At 35.3% G+C, this 14,594-nt stretch overlaps 3 protein-coding genes across 3 annotated transcripts; 1 reads left to right on the top strand and 2 right to left on the bottom strand.

The window, feature by feature from the left end:
- Positions 1-910: 910 nt before the first annotated feature.
- Positions 911-2,941, top strand: LOC110667314 (putative serine/threonine-protein kinase; the record flags this gene model as incomplete). Its single annotated transcript, XM_058144732.1, has 6 exons — positions 911-1,022; positions 1,199-1,314; positions 1,460-1,676; positions 1,840-2,077; positions 2,179-2,329; positions 2,470-2,941. Coding segments are annotated over 6 exons (1,146 nt in total), but the record flags the coding sequence as incomplete, so codon positions are not given.
- Positions 2,942-6,905: 3,964 nt separating this feature from the next.
- Positions 6,906-8,335, bottom strand: LOC110667292 (V-type proton ATPase subunit G1). The gene is made up of 4 exons (XM_021828088.2): positions 8,191-8,335; positions 7,827-7,933; positions 7,411-7,511; positions 6,906-7,225 (listed from the first exon to the last, which is right to left on the bottom strand). Exons 2-4 carry the CDS (start codon positions 7,912-7,914, stop codon positions 7,082-7,084), a joined length of 333 nt encoding a protein of 110 aa, XP_021683780.2. The 5' UTR covers positions 7,915-7,933; positions 8,191-8,335; the 3' UTR covers positions 6,906-7,081.
- A 1,393-nt stretch (positions 8,336-9,728) lies between these two features.
- On the bottom strand, positions 9,729-11,413 carry LOC110667289 (probable aquaporin PIP2-2). The gene is made up of 4 exons (XM_021828086.2): positions 10,859-11,413; positions 10,458-10,753; positions 10,209-10,349; positions 9,729-10,112 (listed from the first exon to the last, which is right to left on the bottom strand). Exons 1-4 carry the CDS (start codon positions 11,166-11,168, stop codon positions 9,993-9,995), a joined length of 867 nt encoding a protein of 288 aa, XP_021683778.2. The 5' UTR covers positions 11,169-11,413; the 3' UTR covers positions 9,729-9,992.
- Positions 11,414-14,594: the final 3,181 nt, after the last annotated feature.

Genomic DNA, 14,594 nt, shown 5'->3' on the forward strand with positions numbered 1-14,594 from the left:
CCTAGGACCTACCCAACCTCAGAAATGGCTCAAAACACACTTCTATATCCACAATCCATATATCCACAACTCAATCACATCACACAGCCCCTCCTGGGCCCATCAAATCAATCATCCATCACAATATGTAAAATTTCAATTTAGTCCTTATAATTGATCATTTTTGCAAAAACTGCTCAAATAAGCTCTAAAAATTATAAAACTCTGCCCCGCGGTCCTTAGAAATATTACTAAGCTATTGCAAAAAAAAATCGTAATTTTCTAAGCTACTACGAATATTTTATGGATTTTTAATCCTATTTAAGCACTAGAAAATTACGAAAAAGCATTGTTCGGGTTTACCTTTGCTGATTCCGACTTCGGGAACGTGCTCGGGATGCCTAACAATGGTGGGGTAGCCAAAATCTCGATCCAATTCGGAGACTTTTTCAGTGATGCATGTCGAGAAATTCACGAATCCCATTAACCGTCGAATTTCCGTGAATTGAAGATACCTACACGAAGCCCAATAATAATATATAAAAATCAGGGGTGTTACAGTTGAAATAACAAAGAACATGACTGTTGAAGTTTGAAACATGACACATTCAACAGGGCGATGTTACACGAGGTCTTGGGTAATGGCCGTAATTTAAGTGAAGAGATATAGATATTTTGTTCATTAGATATTTGGGTTTCTGATTTTTTTTTCAAAAAAACCTATAAATTAACGTACAGAAACAAATTAATATAATAACAAAATTTCAAACGGGGGAAGAGAACACTTCAAAGCCTCAATTCAACAAGTCAAAACCTAAGGGCATGCATCGCCTCTGCCGCAATTATGTTGTGTCCCCATTTTATATTTCCTTGTCATCTTCTTTCTATAATATTTCATTCTCATCCAACTAAATTCCATTGTCAGTAACTATACTTCGTGATTAGCTACAGATATTCACTTCTAAACATAAAGTTCCCTCTTTGTGGTTTAAGTTGTTTCTCCTCTTCTACCTCAAAACTCACCATCAACACAACTATTCCAGGTAAATTTTTACAAGATTTTTCCATATTTGTGGTGTCCTCCCTAGCTAGCTAGCGTTCATATTTTCCTTCTGGTTTTAAAGTCAATATATTCATGTTGATTTCTATATGATATGTTGTTTCTCCCCATCACCTGTCTTGTTGATTGCTTTCTGTTCATAAATTAACTGAAAAACAGGTGAACAGAACCATGACAACCTGCGAATTTTCTCTTTAGAGGAACTGGAAATCGCCACTCATGGCTTCTCTTACTCGAACAAAATTGGAAAAGGTGCCTTAGGTTCTGTGTACAGGGTAATTTCCTAGCCTCTCACATCATGTGTGTATTTAGAAAACATCATAATTAGATTGCTCCAAGCAAACCTGATACTTGAGCTCACATGGGTATGTTGCATTTTTTCACCAAATGCTAATGTGTGACTTTGGCTTGACTTTGAAGGGCCGTTTGCAGGATTGTTCTATTGTAGCTGTGAAGGTTCTTTCTGTGGAGATTGAATCGATGCGAGTAGAGAGAGAATTCATATCTGAATTAGCTGCACTATCTAGTATCAAGCATGAAAATCTTGTTAAATTTCAAGGTTGCTGTGTTGATGGAACCAGCAGATTTTTGGTCTACGATTACATGGAAAACAATAGCCTAGCACAGACCCTACTTGGTAATAATCTTTCCTTACTACGTATGATTATTTATTTGATCAAATTATTGTTAATATAATGAACCCAGATAAAGGGCTCAATACTTGAACACATGTATATAAATAAGCAAATTTAAATTAGGAAAATTTGTTTGTTGTCATGTATGTTATGCTTGATTAACAGGCAAAGAGCGAAACAGGATGAAATTTAGCTGGGAAGCTAGGAGGGACATTTCTTTAGGAGTTGCTCGTGGACTTGCCTATCTTCATGAGGAGGTTGAACCTCAAATTGTGCATAGGGATATAAAAGCAAGCAATATACTTCTTGATCAAAATTTTACTTCCAAAGTTGCTGATTTTGGTCTTCCCAGGATACTTAGAGACAAGGTTTCCCATGTTAGTACTCGAGTTGCAGGGACATTGTAAGTGGTATCTGCATTATTGTTTTCTTTGTTTATACTGCTAAATTAAGAAAAACACCATAGCTAATGAGATATCTTGGATTCACAAATGCAAAAATAAGAGGATACCTTGCTTCAGAACACGCCATTAAGGGACATTTGAGTCGAAAATCGGTTGTTTACAGTTTCGTAGTACTGCTGTTGGAAATTATCAGTGGGCGATCTGCAGTGGATTTTGACTTGGAACTTGGTGAAAATTGCCTAGTTCAAAAGGTAAAAATGTTAATCACATGCTTAGTCATTATTATGATTGCTCTTGGAATTGGATTATGAATACCTTCACCACAGCCTTGTGTTCTTGTTTAGACGATGCCCTTTTCTGTGTGTGTGTGTGTTTGTGTGAATATCTGCAGGCTTGGCAAGCATACGAGGCCAGCAAACTTATACAATTAGTAGACCCTACTCTTACTATGAATTTCCCACAAGAAGAAGCTCTTCAGTTCTTGAAGGTGAGCCTTCTTTGCGTACAAGAAGTAGCCAGGCTCCGGCCACAAATGTCAGCGGCCGTTAAATTGTTGAATAATGAAACTGATATCCGAAATGTTCAGATTTCTCAACCTGGAGTTGCATCAAATTTCAAACGTATCAGATTACATCAGGAACACACATCTGAAAGCACTTCCTCCAGGGGATCAACCATGATGAGCATGCCTAGTGCTACTTAATTTTTTCTTTAATTTTTTTTTTTTGATGTTACAGAATAATCTTATTAACACACAAGAATTTACAATGTAGAAATCCTATAGTGGAAGCTTTCTTTAACCATTTTCTTTATCTTCTCTGCAATAGTTATATATATATTTCATATTTGTAACCTTTCTTTAACCATTTTCTATGTGGTGTTTCCATATCTTGAAGCAGATGGAATATACGTGTTCTTTTTATCCAAGTCCCAAAAATCTTGGTGAAAAATAAACACACAGAAAGCAGGAAATTTTAAATAACAAATAACAATTATATCAAAAATGAAAGAAATAAAGAAAAGCAAAGAAAGATGAAACTCCCCCTCTGATTGTTCTCACTTGCTTCACTGTTAGTTAAACTAATCATAAAGGGTGAGAAAAGAAAACAGATATGTGCAGGACTTTTCTGTTATTTCCAAGTTTATAGATTTACTTATTGATTAAAGTGTTCTGCGATTAAATGACTACATGGGAGAGATATCAAGACCAAATGACAAAATGACTTGCAGCATGCATGGCTCCTTGCATGCCATCTGAGGAGGCCACCAACTTTTTGATGAGCTTTGCAGGTGGCATGCAGGGAGCCAGGCACACAATAAGTATCTAAAAACAGGAGTTTGTATATGTTTAGTGGATTGAAAAATGCACAAAGAAAGAAAAAGAAATATATATAATAATGTGTAATCTATATGCATTGTATTCTGTAGCACAGAAAGTTCAAACCGGGATGGGATAGAATAGTGATTTTGCTGGCCACCAAGTGGTCACAATTTGGCAGTAACTAGGGGCTTGAAATTGCCTGCAGTTTAGAAGTTCCAAAGCTCAAGTTGCAATAAATTAAGGGCAATGCAAGATGAAAGGCATAGATAAGTGATAAAAATACTGGGGATAAATAGGATCCTAATTGCTAAAATCAGTTTTGGCTTCTTGGTGACTATTTCCATCGTGCCTCTTCCAGGTAGCTTTTGAGTTGGCAATTTGGCACATAGCAGACACAGCTAAAAGGAATCATTTCACCTGAAAGCTTCGTTTTTATATAGCTTTTTGTGTCTGAACTTGGTGAAAATTGTAGGGTTGTGCTGTGTGACCTTGAAAAGAGTAATGAAGAAGCTCTGGGGATGTTATTATAGAGAGACATACATACATTAGGTTGGCAATACTTTTGAGCCTGCCCATTTGGTTTTTGAGGGTCTTTTTTCCCTAGTTTCAAGATCATAAAGCAATGGCTTTTTTCCTCTTCTGAAACTGTTTTTGTCTTGGAGTGTTTGATTGAATTTGGATTCTTCACATTCCCTCCACCTGGATTTTCTAAAGTGAAACTCTTACTACGTCATGTGGACCAAACCAAGAACAAGAAGGGAATTTGTTTTCATCATCGTTACCATTAAATATCCTTCTCTAGATCTTTTGATCTCATTAAATATTTCATTGCCTACAGAGCTTTAATGGGTTTTTGTTGAAATAGCTAGCACCCCACACAAGCAGGTACTAGACATAGGGAATGCTAGGACCCCAACCATTAATTTCAAGATTTTACCTAAAATCCTCAAAGCTAAATCATTGTTCATTGATAATCACTAAAAACTAATTGCAAGATTTTCTCCATAATTACATGTAGATGTCCCATCTGGGAACCAAAATACATATCAATTCAATCCCTCGTCCCAAGATATATGATTCCAACTAGCATGACATTTAGATTTAGTTGAGTAGGCCTTGCCATTCTCTCTGCTTCTTTTTTTTTTTTTTTAAATCTTTTATTTTATTGAATGAAGATATCATAAACATGGAGACTAGTACCAATGAGGTCTCAATTTCATTCATGTCATCCTCTCTGCTTTGACTCTCTCTCTTTGTCTGTCTTCTACTCATGCAGATGGGCCTCCACTACAGTGCTCATATATCTTCAGAAATCTACCATTTGTTGCTCTCTTCATCATCATCTTCTTCTTCTTCTTCTTCTTTTCTCAAAACTCTTCATGTTCTCTTACTTGGCTCTTCCTTTTGTCGGTTAGTCCTTTAATAATCATAAAGGTAACTTTTCCGCCTCCACATTTTTCCCTTTCCTTTTTTTCATTTTTCTAATTTAAAACTCTACAGACATCAGCATAATTATAGAAATCTTGCTGCAAAGAAACCGAGTATCCCCATTGTGTTTCAGGAAATGGGCCTAGATCCTCCAAGTAAAAAAAAGCCTTGTATTTTATCAGTCTTCAGAGAATATTTTAAAAATCTAACAAAACCAGGATAAATAAAACATATTGTAGTGGGAGTGATGGGCTAAACGACCTGTTGTGTGAAACCTTTGCTGCTTCAATTTCATTCTATATGCATATCAACAGTCGACATATCTTGAAACAGCTAAAATCCTGGCTCTGGTCACCTATAAACACCTGTACAATCCATATAATATTTCTCAAAATACATCCGAAAAGCCAGATCTCTATGCTAGGGATTACCATTTGATGCTCGGTTGGTAGAGTCATGAAATTAGTGCTATGTGTGAATAATTCATACGCTAAAAGCCAAAGTGTCCACGAAAAAGTGAAGTCTATAGTAGGTCATTTACACTTGCATATTGGAAAGCTTGGGCATGTTAGAGCATTTTCCAGTCAGAAAACAGAACCACAGCGTAGTTTTGACGTAACTTTTTGTTCACTAACGACATAAGCAATAAAGTAATAAGATTTTTTTTTTTCTAGACATCATCCCATTCAACTGTTTATTGTAGAAAGAGCTTGTTCAAGAAAACATGTAGGACAAATTTATTGAATAAATAACTAATATAGAATGGTGTAAAACTTGAATCCCTGAATGTTTCAGAGGCTTAAAGGACGATCATCTTCTCGAAGCATGATCATCTTCTCTAATTCCACAAAACTGGTTAGCACCTGCAGTGAAGGACACAAACAGGGTCCCAACTGGACGGTTGGAAAATGAATCATTACCACTGCCCCAACATTTATCTCATTAGACTCTTCTAAAATCCCGCAGAGAGAAACGCTCCCTGAAGCTATATCTCTGTAATTGCCTGATACACTTAGAAACGCCTAAGCTGGCTGAGTTTGGCTCCCAACAAACAACTCCTTCTCTGACCCTGCCATAACTGTATCCTTCACCAGACACAATCTTGCTAAAAACAAGATTACTAATGGACTGATCATAAAAATGGTTACTTTGTATAGAAGTTAAACTATTATTGCTACCCTTCACGATATCCCAACAATCGATTGTACCCGAGTAATGATCAGAGTAATAAGATCCTCTAATAGCACAAAGATGATTCTTCCCTGCAGCGATATGCGAATAACCAGTATTTCTATAAATCGAAGGAACAAGATCTAGACCCGAGTAAATTGAGGTCCAACAGAGAGCTTGTGAGCTGTTTGCTAAAATGCCGCATAGAAATCCTTCGCCAACAGAAAGGGGCGTCATAATGGGAATGCTGCTAAAATAACTGACGGATGTAGACGCTGGGGAAGATATGGAGGATGATAATGGTAAAGTAGTGTTCTTTGTCCAACAGATAACTTCCTGCTAGACACTGGCATCAATGGCGCAAAAGAATCCGTTACCTCCAAATGCGGCGGAGATGGGTCCCATGGATCCGAACCCAGAAACGCAAAAGCAGGAAAGGAGGGGGATGAGGAGGAGAAAGGGGATAATGAAGAAGAAGGACTGCATGGCTGAAGCGGGTAGAGGCGACGGCAGTGGGTATTTTCATTCTCTTTAAACATTCATCGTTTGAAATTCTCTTTTACGGGTACTTTTCTTTTGATTCATTATGTGGGTGAAGTGTTTTATGATCACTTTGGTTGAATGTTGTTTTGTATGAAAAATTTATTTTTTATCCCTTTTTTAAAAAAAAATAATTAATTCATGAGTTAAAAAGTATATAATTAAAATGATGTAAAATTGAGATAAAATATTTTTGAATAATGAAATCAATAAAATCAGTTTAACAATCTATAATTCATGAGTCGAATGGTTTAATCCAGTCCACTAGACTTGCTAGCTGCTATTAAACTTTCAAAGGCATACTCAATTTTAAGTCCCAGCCAAAGAACAACTTAAATAACAATTGGGCCCAAAGAAGAAAGTCTCGATAAATCAATTGGACCAACAAGAGACGGCCACAATTTCTATTATCATTATTCCCTAGTACAAAGGACACAGTGAGCTTGTAAAGCATAGAAGTCCAAGGTATGGTAAGAAACAAGCTAAAATAAACAGATTATTTGAGCACTTGCAAGTCCACCTTGCTACCAAGCCACCGACAGGCTTAGTTTTTCACAGTTGTGACATGCTTCAGGAGCATGTTGATAATGTCATGAGATATTCTAGCAGACTCATGCTTCAAGTGACTAATTCTTGCCTCTGTCTCTTTTTCAAGCCGCTGAACGTTAGAACTTGAATCTCCACTAGTCTTTAAGGGCCATGTGATATTTAAAAAAAAAAAAAGTAAGCACATATGCAGTAAAATCACAGCCATATCACATGAAAACAACCAAAGGTAAATGCTTTGAAGAACTCCATACACATGGATTTTCATGATTTAAGGTTCCTTTTTGTTGGCATGGATACATGCAATGAAATATAACTCTTATTTACCCCTTCTACTTTCCTCTGAAATTCATGCTCCACTTGGACTTGATATTCAGCAATCGTTCTATCAGCTTCTTCTTTGGCTTGTTTTAGTCTGGCCATTTTTGCTAAATGCATAATCCCAAAACAGAAAAGCAATTAGTAAAAAGACTTCATAAATTAACATCCAAGTAAACTGATAAATTTGGAACCTAAAAAGTTCAGTTTAAATTATATTGTTTTGATCATACTTGAGCCAAATTCAATGAAAATTGGTAGAATTTGCCAATGAATTACAATTTTTTTTTTTTTTTATGGAACTCATTTATTCAAAACAGCCTCTAAATACATTTGTTTTTACATAAAAATAGAAAAAAAGACAAAAATCTGAGCATAGCCCATCTAATTATTTTTAAAAAAAATTTAAGATATAACAGTTTTACCATTTCTAGCATCATTGACAATGTGTTGAGCTTCTTGCTCTGCAGACAGCAAATGCTGAATTCCACCTTGGCTCATAGGAGCTTCCATGATTTCCTCAAATTCCACACTAATTTTCAACAATCAATAATCGATCACAACAAAAAAAAACAAAATTTAAACATTATGATCAAAAAATAAAAGATTCAAGCTTATTTTAGCATCGAAATGGACAGACCGAGATTCAATTTTCTGAAATTTACCAGAATTTTCTAACACACCAAAGAAGAATAAAGCAAGAATATGCATATGATAATCGAAAATGGATCAAGATCGCCAAAACGAGCAGTGAAAGTAGCAGTTTCGTATAAGAGAAAGAAAATGTACCTCTCAAGTGTAGCAACGAAGATTCAGACAATAGCCAGGCGAGGAAGCCGCGAACGAAATTTCGTGATGACCAGAGCAAAGTGATGTTTTTAAAGCTTAAGGTGAGTATTATTCTTACAAGGCAAAACAGAAACGACCTCGTTTTATTTACTTATTTTTCTCTGAATTTACCCACAAAAATGGAAAATATCAGTCCCGTCTATACATTATTAAGGAATTATTAAAGTTTCTAGAATTATTAAAGTTTTTAAATTAAATTTGAATTGATTTTATGACTTACATATCAATTCATATTAAAATATTAATTTATTTTAAAATATAATTTTTATTTATTTTTTGAATTAAAATTAAAATTAATCAAATCAATTTAAATAAATTTTTATATCTAAATAAATTTATTCTAAATTGTATAAATCATTGAATTAATCTTTGATTTTATAAATTACTTAGGGTTTTAAATAGATTATAGATCAAATTCGCATATGGAATAAAAAAATTGGCCAAATCGAATATGATGTCTATGTGCCTACTAAAACTGAGCTTTGGCCACACATATGATATAAACATATAATTATTCTACAGAAGATATAGGGCCAAAAAGTTGGCCTTGAGACTTGAGACAAATAAGAAATTAGGCCAACAATGCATCAAATTTTGCCCCTTTTTTGGCTCTTTCCCAATAATGTTGGACACCTATGTAAGTGTAATTAATTGTAAGTGATATAATGGTGTATACGGATTGATTTGGGGCAGGTTTGATATATTTTATAAAATTAAATAAAAAAAAATTACTAATTTCAGTTTGAATTTATTCAGATTAGTCGAATTGATCGTTTGTTGGTTTCTTTATACGCCCCTACACGATTACTATTTTGTATTTGATTGGTTTGCATGTAGATAGATCTTCAACGAGAGGGTACCTTTAGTTGTTCTTGATTTGATTTTCATGATTTAGGATAAAGGGCAGGGAGGGTCTTTGTCATTTTCTTGTTCATTAGGTTAGCTCTATGCGTTGAAAGAGCTTATATTACTCTAATTTACTCACATTTTTGGAATCTGCTTCTATACTATGTCTAGGAAGATCATCGTATTGGCTTTTTATACCAGAAAGCTCTGCCCCCTTCATTGTTGTTGCGCTGAGTTCTTCGTTTTTGTTGAGAAAATGGGGAAGTTTACTTGTCGAGATAAGATGTGTGGTGATGGCCGTTTAAGCTCCCTGTGATGCAAGTGTTGGCTTTGATCGTTGTGAAGTGTCTATGGCAGCAATGACTCATCATCTTATCTTGAGCCAATAACTCAGTCCTATGTTAAAATACTTTCTACAATTCTCTTTCCAATAGATAGCGGTAAAAGTGTTATGATACCATTTAATTTTCATAGTATTGTGAACCTCATCTTACTAATTTTAAGTCAAATTATGAATAAAAATTGCCATCAATTCATTTTCATAATCCACCACCATAGGCTATTCCAATTTTTAACTGAGTTTGCTCTCTCAACTTGCTGAATAATGATTTATTTTTAATTAGGGATTATCATGAAATGAAACAAAGCACTTGGCTTGCTCATAAATTTGTAAACATCATCATGACTACAAGGGCCACAAAAAGGGAAAGGAAATTAACCGAGGACAATAGAAAACAGAGTGGGAAGCAACATTTTGGGCACAGATAAAAGCAAGTGCCCAAGCATCAAGCACACAAAGATACAAAATTAATGTACATATTCCAAGGTCCTAAACCCTCAAGGACCAGATAAAACTCTCAATCTTAGAAGCATAGAGTGCTTGTTTTTCTCCTGAATTATATGTTGGAATTGCTCCTGAATGACCCAAGAGCTTTAGCAGCAGATGCTCTCAAGATATACTGGTGGTAAAATGCAGCAATTGCAGCACCAATCAAAGGTCCAACCCAGAAAATCCACTGGAAAAAAAAAAATCTAATTAAGATGATTTCTTGGGGTTAAGTGGCATGATAGGTATTAAGAAATAAGTAAAAATAATAGGAAAAGCAACATACTTGGTCATCCCATGCCTTGTCCTGGTTGTAGATCACAGCAGCTCCAAAGCTCCTAGCTGGGTTGATGCCAGTGCCAGTGACTGGAATTGTGGCCAAGTGAACCATGAACACAGAAAATCCAATTGGAAGTGGAGCCAAGACCTACATATAAATCCAAAAATACACAAAAATTGTTTAAACTAAACTGATATTTTACCAGTTAATAAACAAGAGGGATTATGATTTAAGTAAGATAGAGCAAGAACATACAGGAACATGGGAGTCTCTGGCATTCCTTTTGGGATCAGTAGCAGAGAAAACAGTGTAGACAAGAACAAAAGTACCGATGATCTCAGCTCCCAATCCAGTGCCTTTACTGTAACCATCAGCGAGCTCATTGGCTCCACCACCATACCTATTATAATAAGCCTTTTGGAATGCCTTGACCAGCCCACATCCACATATGGCCCCCAGGCACTGTGCTGCCACGTACAATACAGCTCGCACCAGAGACACTTTCCTCGCCAAAAACAACCCAAAAGTCACAGCTGGGTTTATATGCCCACCTACAAAAAATTCACAAATTTAATTAGAACCCTTATCATTTTTAGTTTCAGTTACTTTGGAAACGTAGCAAAAACAGTTGCATTTTAGGAGAAGAATATAATTACCTGAGATGCCAGCAGTGCAGTAAACAAGAATGAAGATCATGCCACCAAAGGCCCAAGCAATGCCAAGAATCCCAACACCACCACAGGCATCAGCGTTCTTGGCAGGGTCAGTTTGGCTCTTGTAACCAATTACAGTCAAAACAGTGATGTATAAAAACAAGAGGGTAGCTATAAACTCAGCAATTATAGCCCTATAAAACGACCACTTGGTCAACTCCTCAGCATCTATCAATGGTGACGGTGGAGGGTCATGGTAGTCCTTGGCATGGAACTCACTTCCATCGCCTCCAACTTCAATGTCCTTGGCCATAGCTATACGCTGCAAGAATTTGGCAAGAGAAAGGGAAGAAAAGACTGAGGAGTTCTGGTAGTAGCTAGATTGCTAAGAGATGTAAATTATTGCGGTGGAGGTGTGGAAGTGGCAGGGGGTATTTATGGGGTATGAGTATTGAATATTGGGAGTTTTTTTTTTTTTTTTATCCGACTTTGATTATAACCCAAATTTAAGATTATTGAAAGATCATTTTTAGTACCATTCACTAATTTTCCCATGGATTGATAATGAGTTTGAGAGGAGAGTGAGTGCTAATTTAACTTGCCTTCGCCGCCCCATTTAGCTTAACAAATGGTTTCTTGCACTTGATCTTGACGTGGGTTGCTGCTTTGGCTGTCTCTGATTCGCCTAAAAGAGTAAAGACTGTTGGGGTAAGTTGTAATAGTCACTCATTTCTTGCAACTACTGTGGCCTTTCCAATCTCCACCTGATTGCTTTTACTTGCATTTGCTAAACAAAATAAATAGTTTTAATCTATTATAAATTTTAAATAAAATATAAATAATAAAATTTATTTATTAAATATATAAATTTCATATATAATTTAAATTTTTGATAAAAAGTTTAAAAATTAAATATTTATATTAAAATTTATATAAAATTAATAAAAAATATATAATAAATATATAAATCTAAATATAAATATTATCATATTATAGAATTTACGGTGACGTGGTGGGCAATGGGCGACTAAACCGACCAAAAAATACCAATCATCATTAGTGAGGCCAGCAGGAACCGTCCATACAACTCAGTCCAACTATTACCATCAGCAGTTGAATCTGCTAACCACTCTCTTCAAGCCACGTCTCGGTCCCTACAGCCGACACCAATCATTGCCGAGAACCAAAGTTCATTGCCTAATCAATATTATCACCCTAATCACTATTTAAAAAAAAAAAAAGAAAGTAGATATTATTATATAAAAGCTCCTGGATGGAATTGAGCCACGTGTCAGTCATTTGTTCATCATGAGGAAAATGTGTTTGTTTTTTCTTTTTTTAAGAATTGATGAATAAAGTTGTCGGTTTTGTCAGCTTCTTCATCGTAATTTTGTCATGTGAAGTTACAAGATATGATGAATCGGATTTAATATATTTATAATTGAAACAATTTTATTTTAATTTAATTTAATTTTAATTCAAAATTAGATTAGATCAACTAATTTTATCGATTAAATTTGATTAATTTTAATTCAATTTTAAATTTGAATTAAATCAATCTGATTTTTTGTTTCAAACCAATGATTTACTAAATTAATCAAGCTTGTATAAAATCACACTTAAAAAAGTGTTAATTAATTTTAACTTCAAGTTTAATCTACCTTATTTAGTTGTATAAATTGAATTTAACTACAATATTTTGATTATTTTATTGAGATAAATTCAACAGAATTGAGTTTAAAATTTAAGAATTCCTTTATTTTGTGAAAAATAATGAAAAATATTTTTTTAAAAGAAAAATTATAAAAATAATTTTTGTTATTTATTAATAAAATTAAATTAATAGTATATATTTATATTATTTATATATAAATATTTTTATATTTTAATAAAATTATTAAAATTAAAAAAATACACTTCCTCTTCTAAGAGAGTCATTTTTTAAAAAAAATAATTTAATTTTTTTAATTAAAAAAATATTTTTTATTAATTAATTTTTTAAAGTATCTCAAATACTAAAAAAATGTAAAAATATTTTACTAAAAAGCCTTAAATATAAGTAAAGCTCAAACTTAGCATTATATTGATTTAAATAATTTAATCATACCTCATAAACTTCCAATAAAAGGTAGGGTGAATAGTGAATTTGTAACAAAAAAAAAAAAAAACTGCAGAAAACAAAACGCAGCAGCCCCCCCATTTCTCTCTCCCCGACTCCACTCTCCCCCTCACTTTCTCCCTTCCATTTTCGTCCGTCCGCCACACAAGGCTCGTGAGGTATCACTGGCCCTCCCGGTCTTAACAACCACCAAAGGCGGCAAGAATGAGCAGGGACAAATGTAAGGAGAGAGAAGAAGAGAGGAAAGAGAGGAGAGAGGGAGAGCGCACGACCGGGGGCCCGACTTCGCGGCGTTGCCCCGGCCAACTCCGGCTACCATTTCCGGTGATTTCAAGTGCTACGGACTCCCAAGATGATGAACTTTCAGATGAGACCAGTGGCACCTCGTTTGGTGGCCGGAGGAAAGAGAACCGGCAAGGGAAAGTTGGAAGAAAATCATATGGGTTTCTCGGTTTCCGATCACTTTTCCGGCGATTCGACCGTCGGATCGGAAATCCGAGGCCACCGATGGACTCAGGACGACGAGATCTTCGAGATAGGACTGGTCCCGCTCCGATCGGACACTGTTTGAAAAAGGCGATAATCGAACGGTCCAGATCGCTTGGTGAGATTTTCGAACTTTTTCGATTTCTAAAATTTAAAAATAATTTTATGATAACTATTAACAAATTTTGGACTTAAATTAGGTGCGATCGGATCGAGGATAGCTCACCGGCGTCGGGACTGCATTTTCAGCCAGATCCGGCTGCCCGACGGCCCGTCTCAGAACGTGGTCAATATTACAGTCAATCCTAGCATTTTCAGACGTTCTGGACACGTTCCAGGTGTCAGAATTGACATAGGTAAACCCGAACTCCAAGTTGCTCATTTTCGACGAATATCGATTTAGAATAAAATTCATAAAATATTTGTGGATGATCAAAAAATTATAATTCCTTTTGCAATAGTCTTATAATATTATTAGGGACCGCGGAGTGAAATTTTAGAATTTTTAGAGCTTGTTTGAGTGGATTTTTTGGAAAAAATGTCAATTATAGGGACTAAAACGTAATTTTTAATATTTTGAGTATTGTCTGATTTGGAGGGCCCAGGAGGGGCCATGTGATATTGATGAGATGTGGTTGTGGAAATTGAGAATTTAGAAGTGTTATTTGAGCCTTTTTGCAGGTTGGGTAGGTCCTGTGTATAGGGGAAACTCTGACTGATTTCCTGCATTAATTATGCTATATATTGCCTCTTTAGAGTTTTATATTAACTTAGTACTAATAAATTTATAATTTAATTATTAGGTGATCGAGGTCGGCTATTTTTCTCGCATCCAGCCACAATAGTCATCGATTATCGTGAGTAAAATATTAATTTTAATTGTAATTTCGATATTATTATATGTCCAAGCATGCCCATGCATCACTTATATGCATATATTTATGTAGTTAAACTCTAGGCACGATTTATGTTGCATTCATAACTGTTAAAAGTGTCATGGATGTTGTTGTGGTAATTTGGAGCAGTGTGCGTGCGTTGGCGTGCGTGTGATGTGGTGTGGACTATGGATAGGACGGGTAGTCACGGCTTGAGTTTTATCGCTGGGACCCGATCCTTCGGGGGGTAGTCACGGCT

The sequence above is a fragment of the Hevea brasiliensis genome, chromosome 3, assembly GCF_030052815.1.
Source record: "Hevea brasiliensis isolate MT/VB/25A 57/8 chromosome 3, ASM3005281v1, whole genome shotgun sequence".
NCBI lineage: Eukaryota > Viridiplantae > Streptophyta > Magnoliopsida > Malpighiales > Euphorbiaceae > Hevea > Hevea brasiliensis.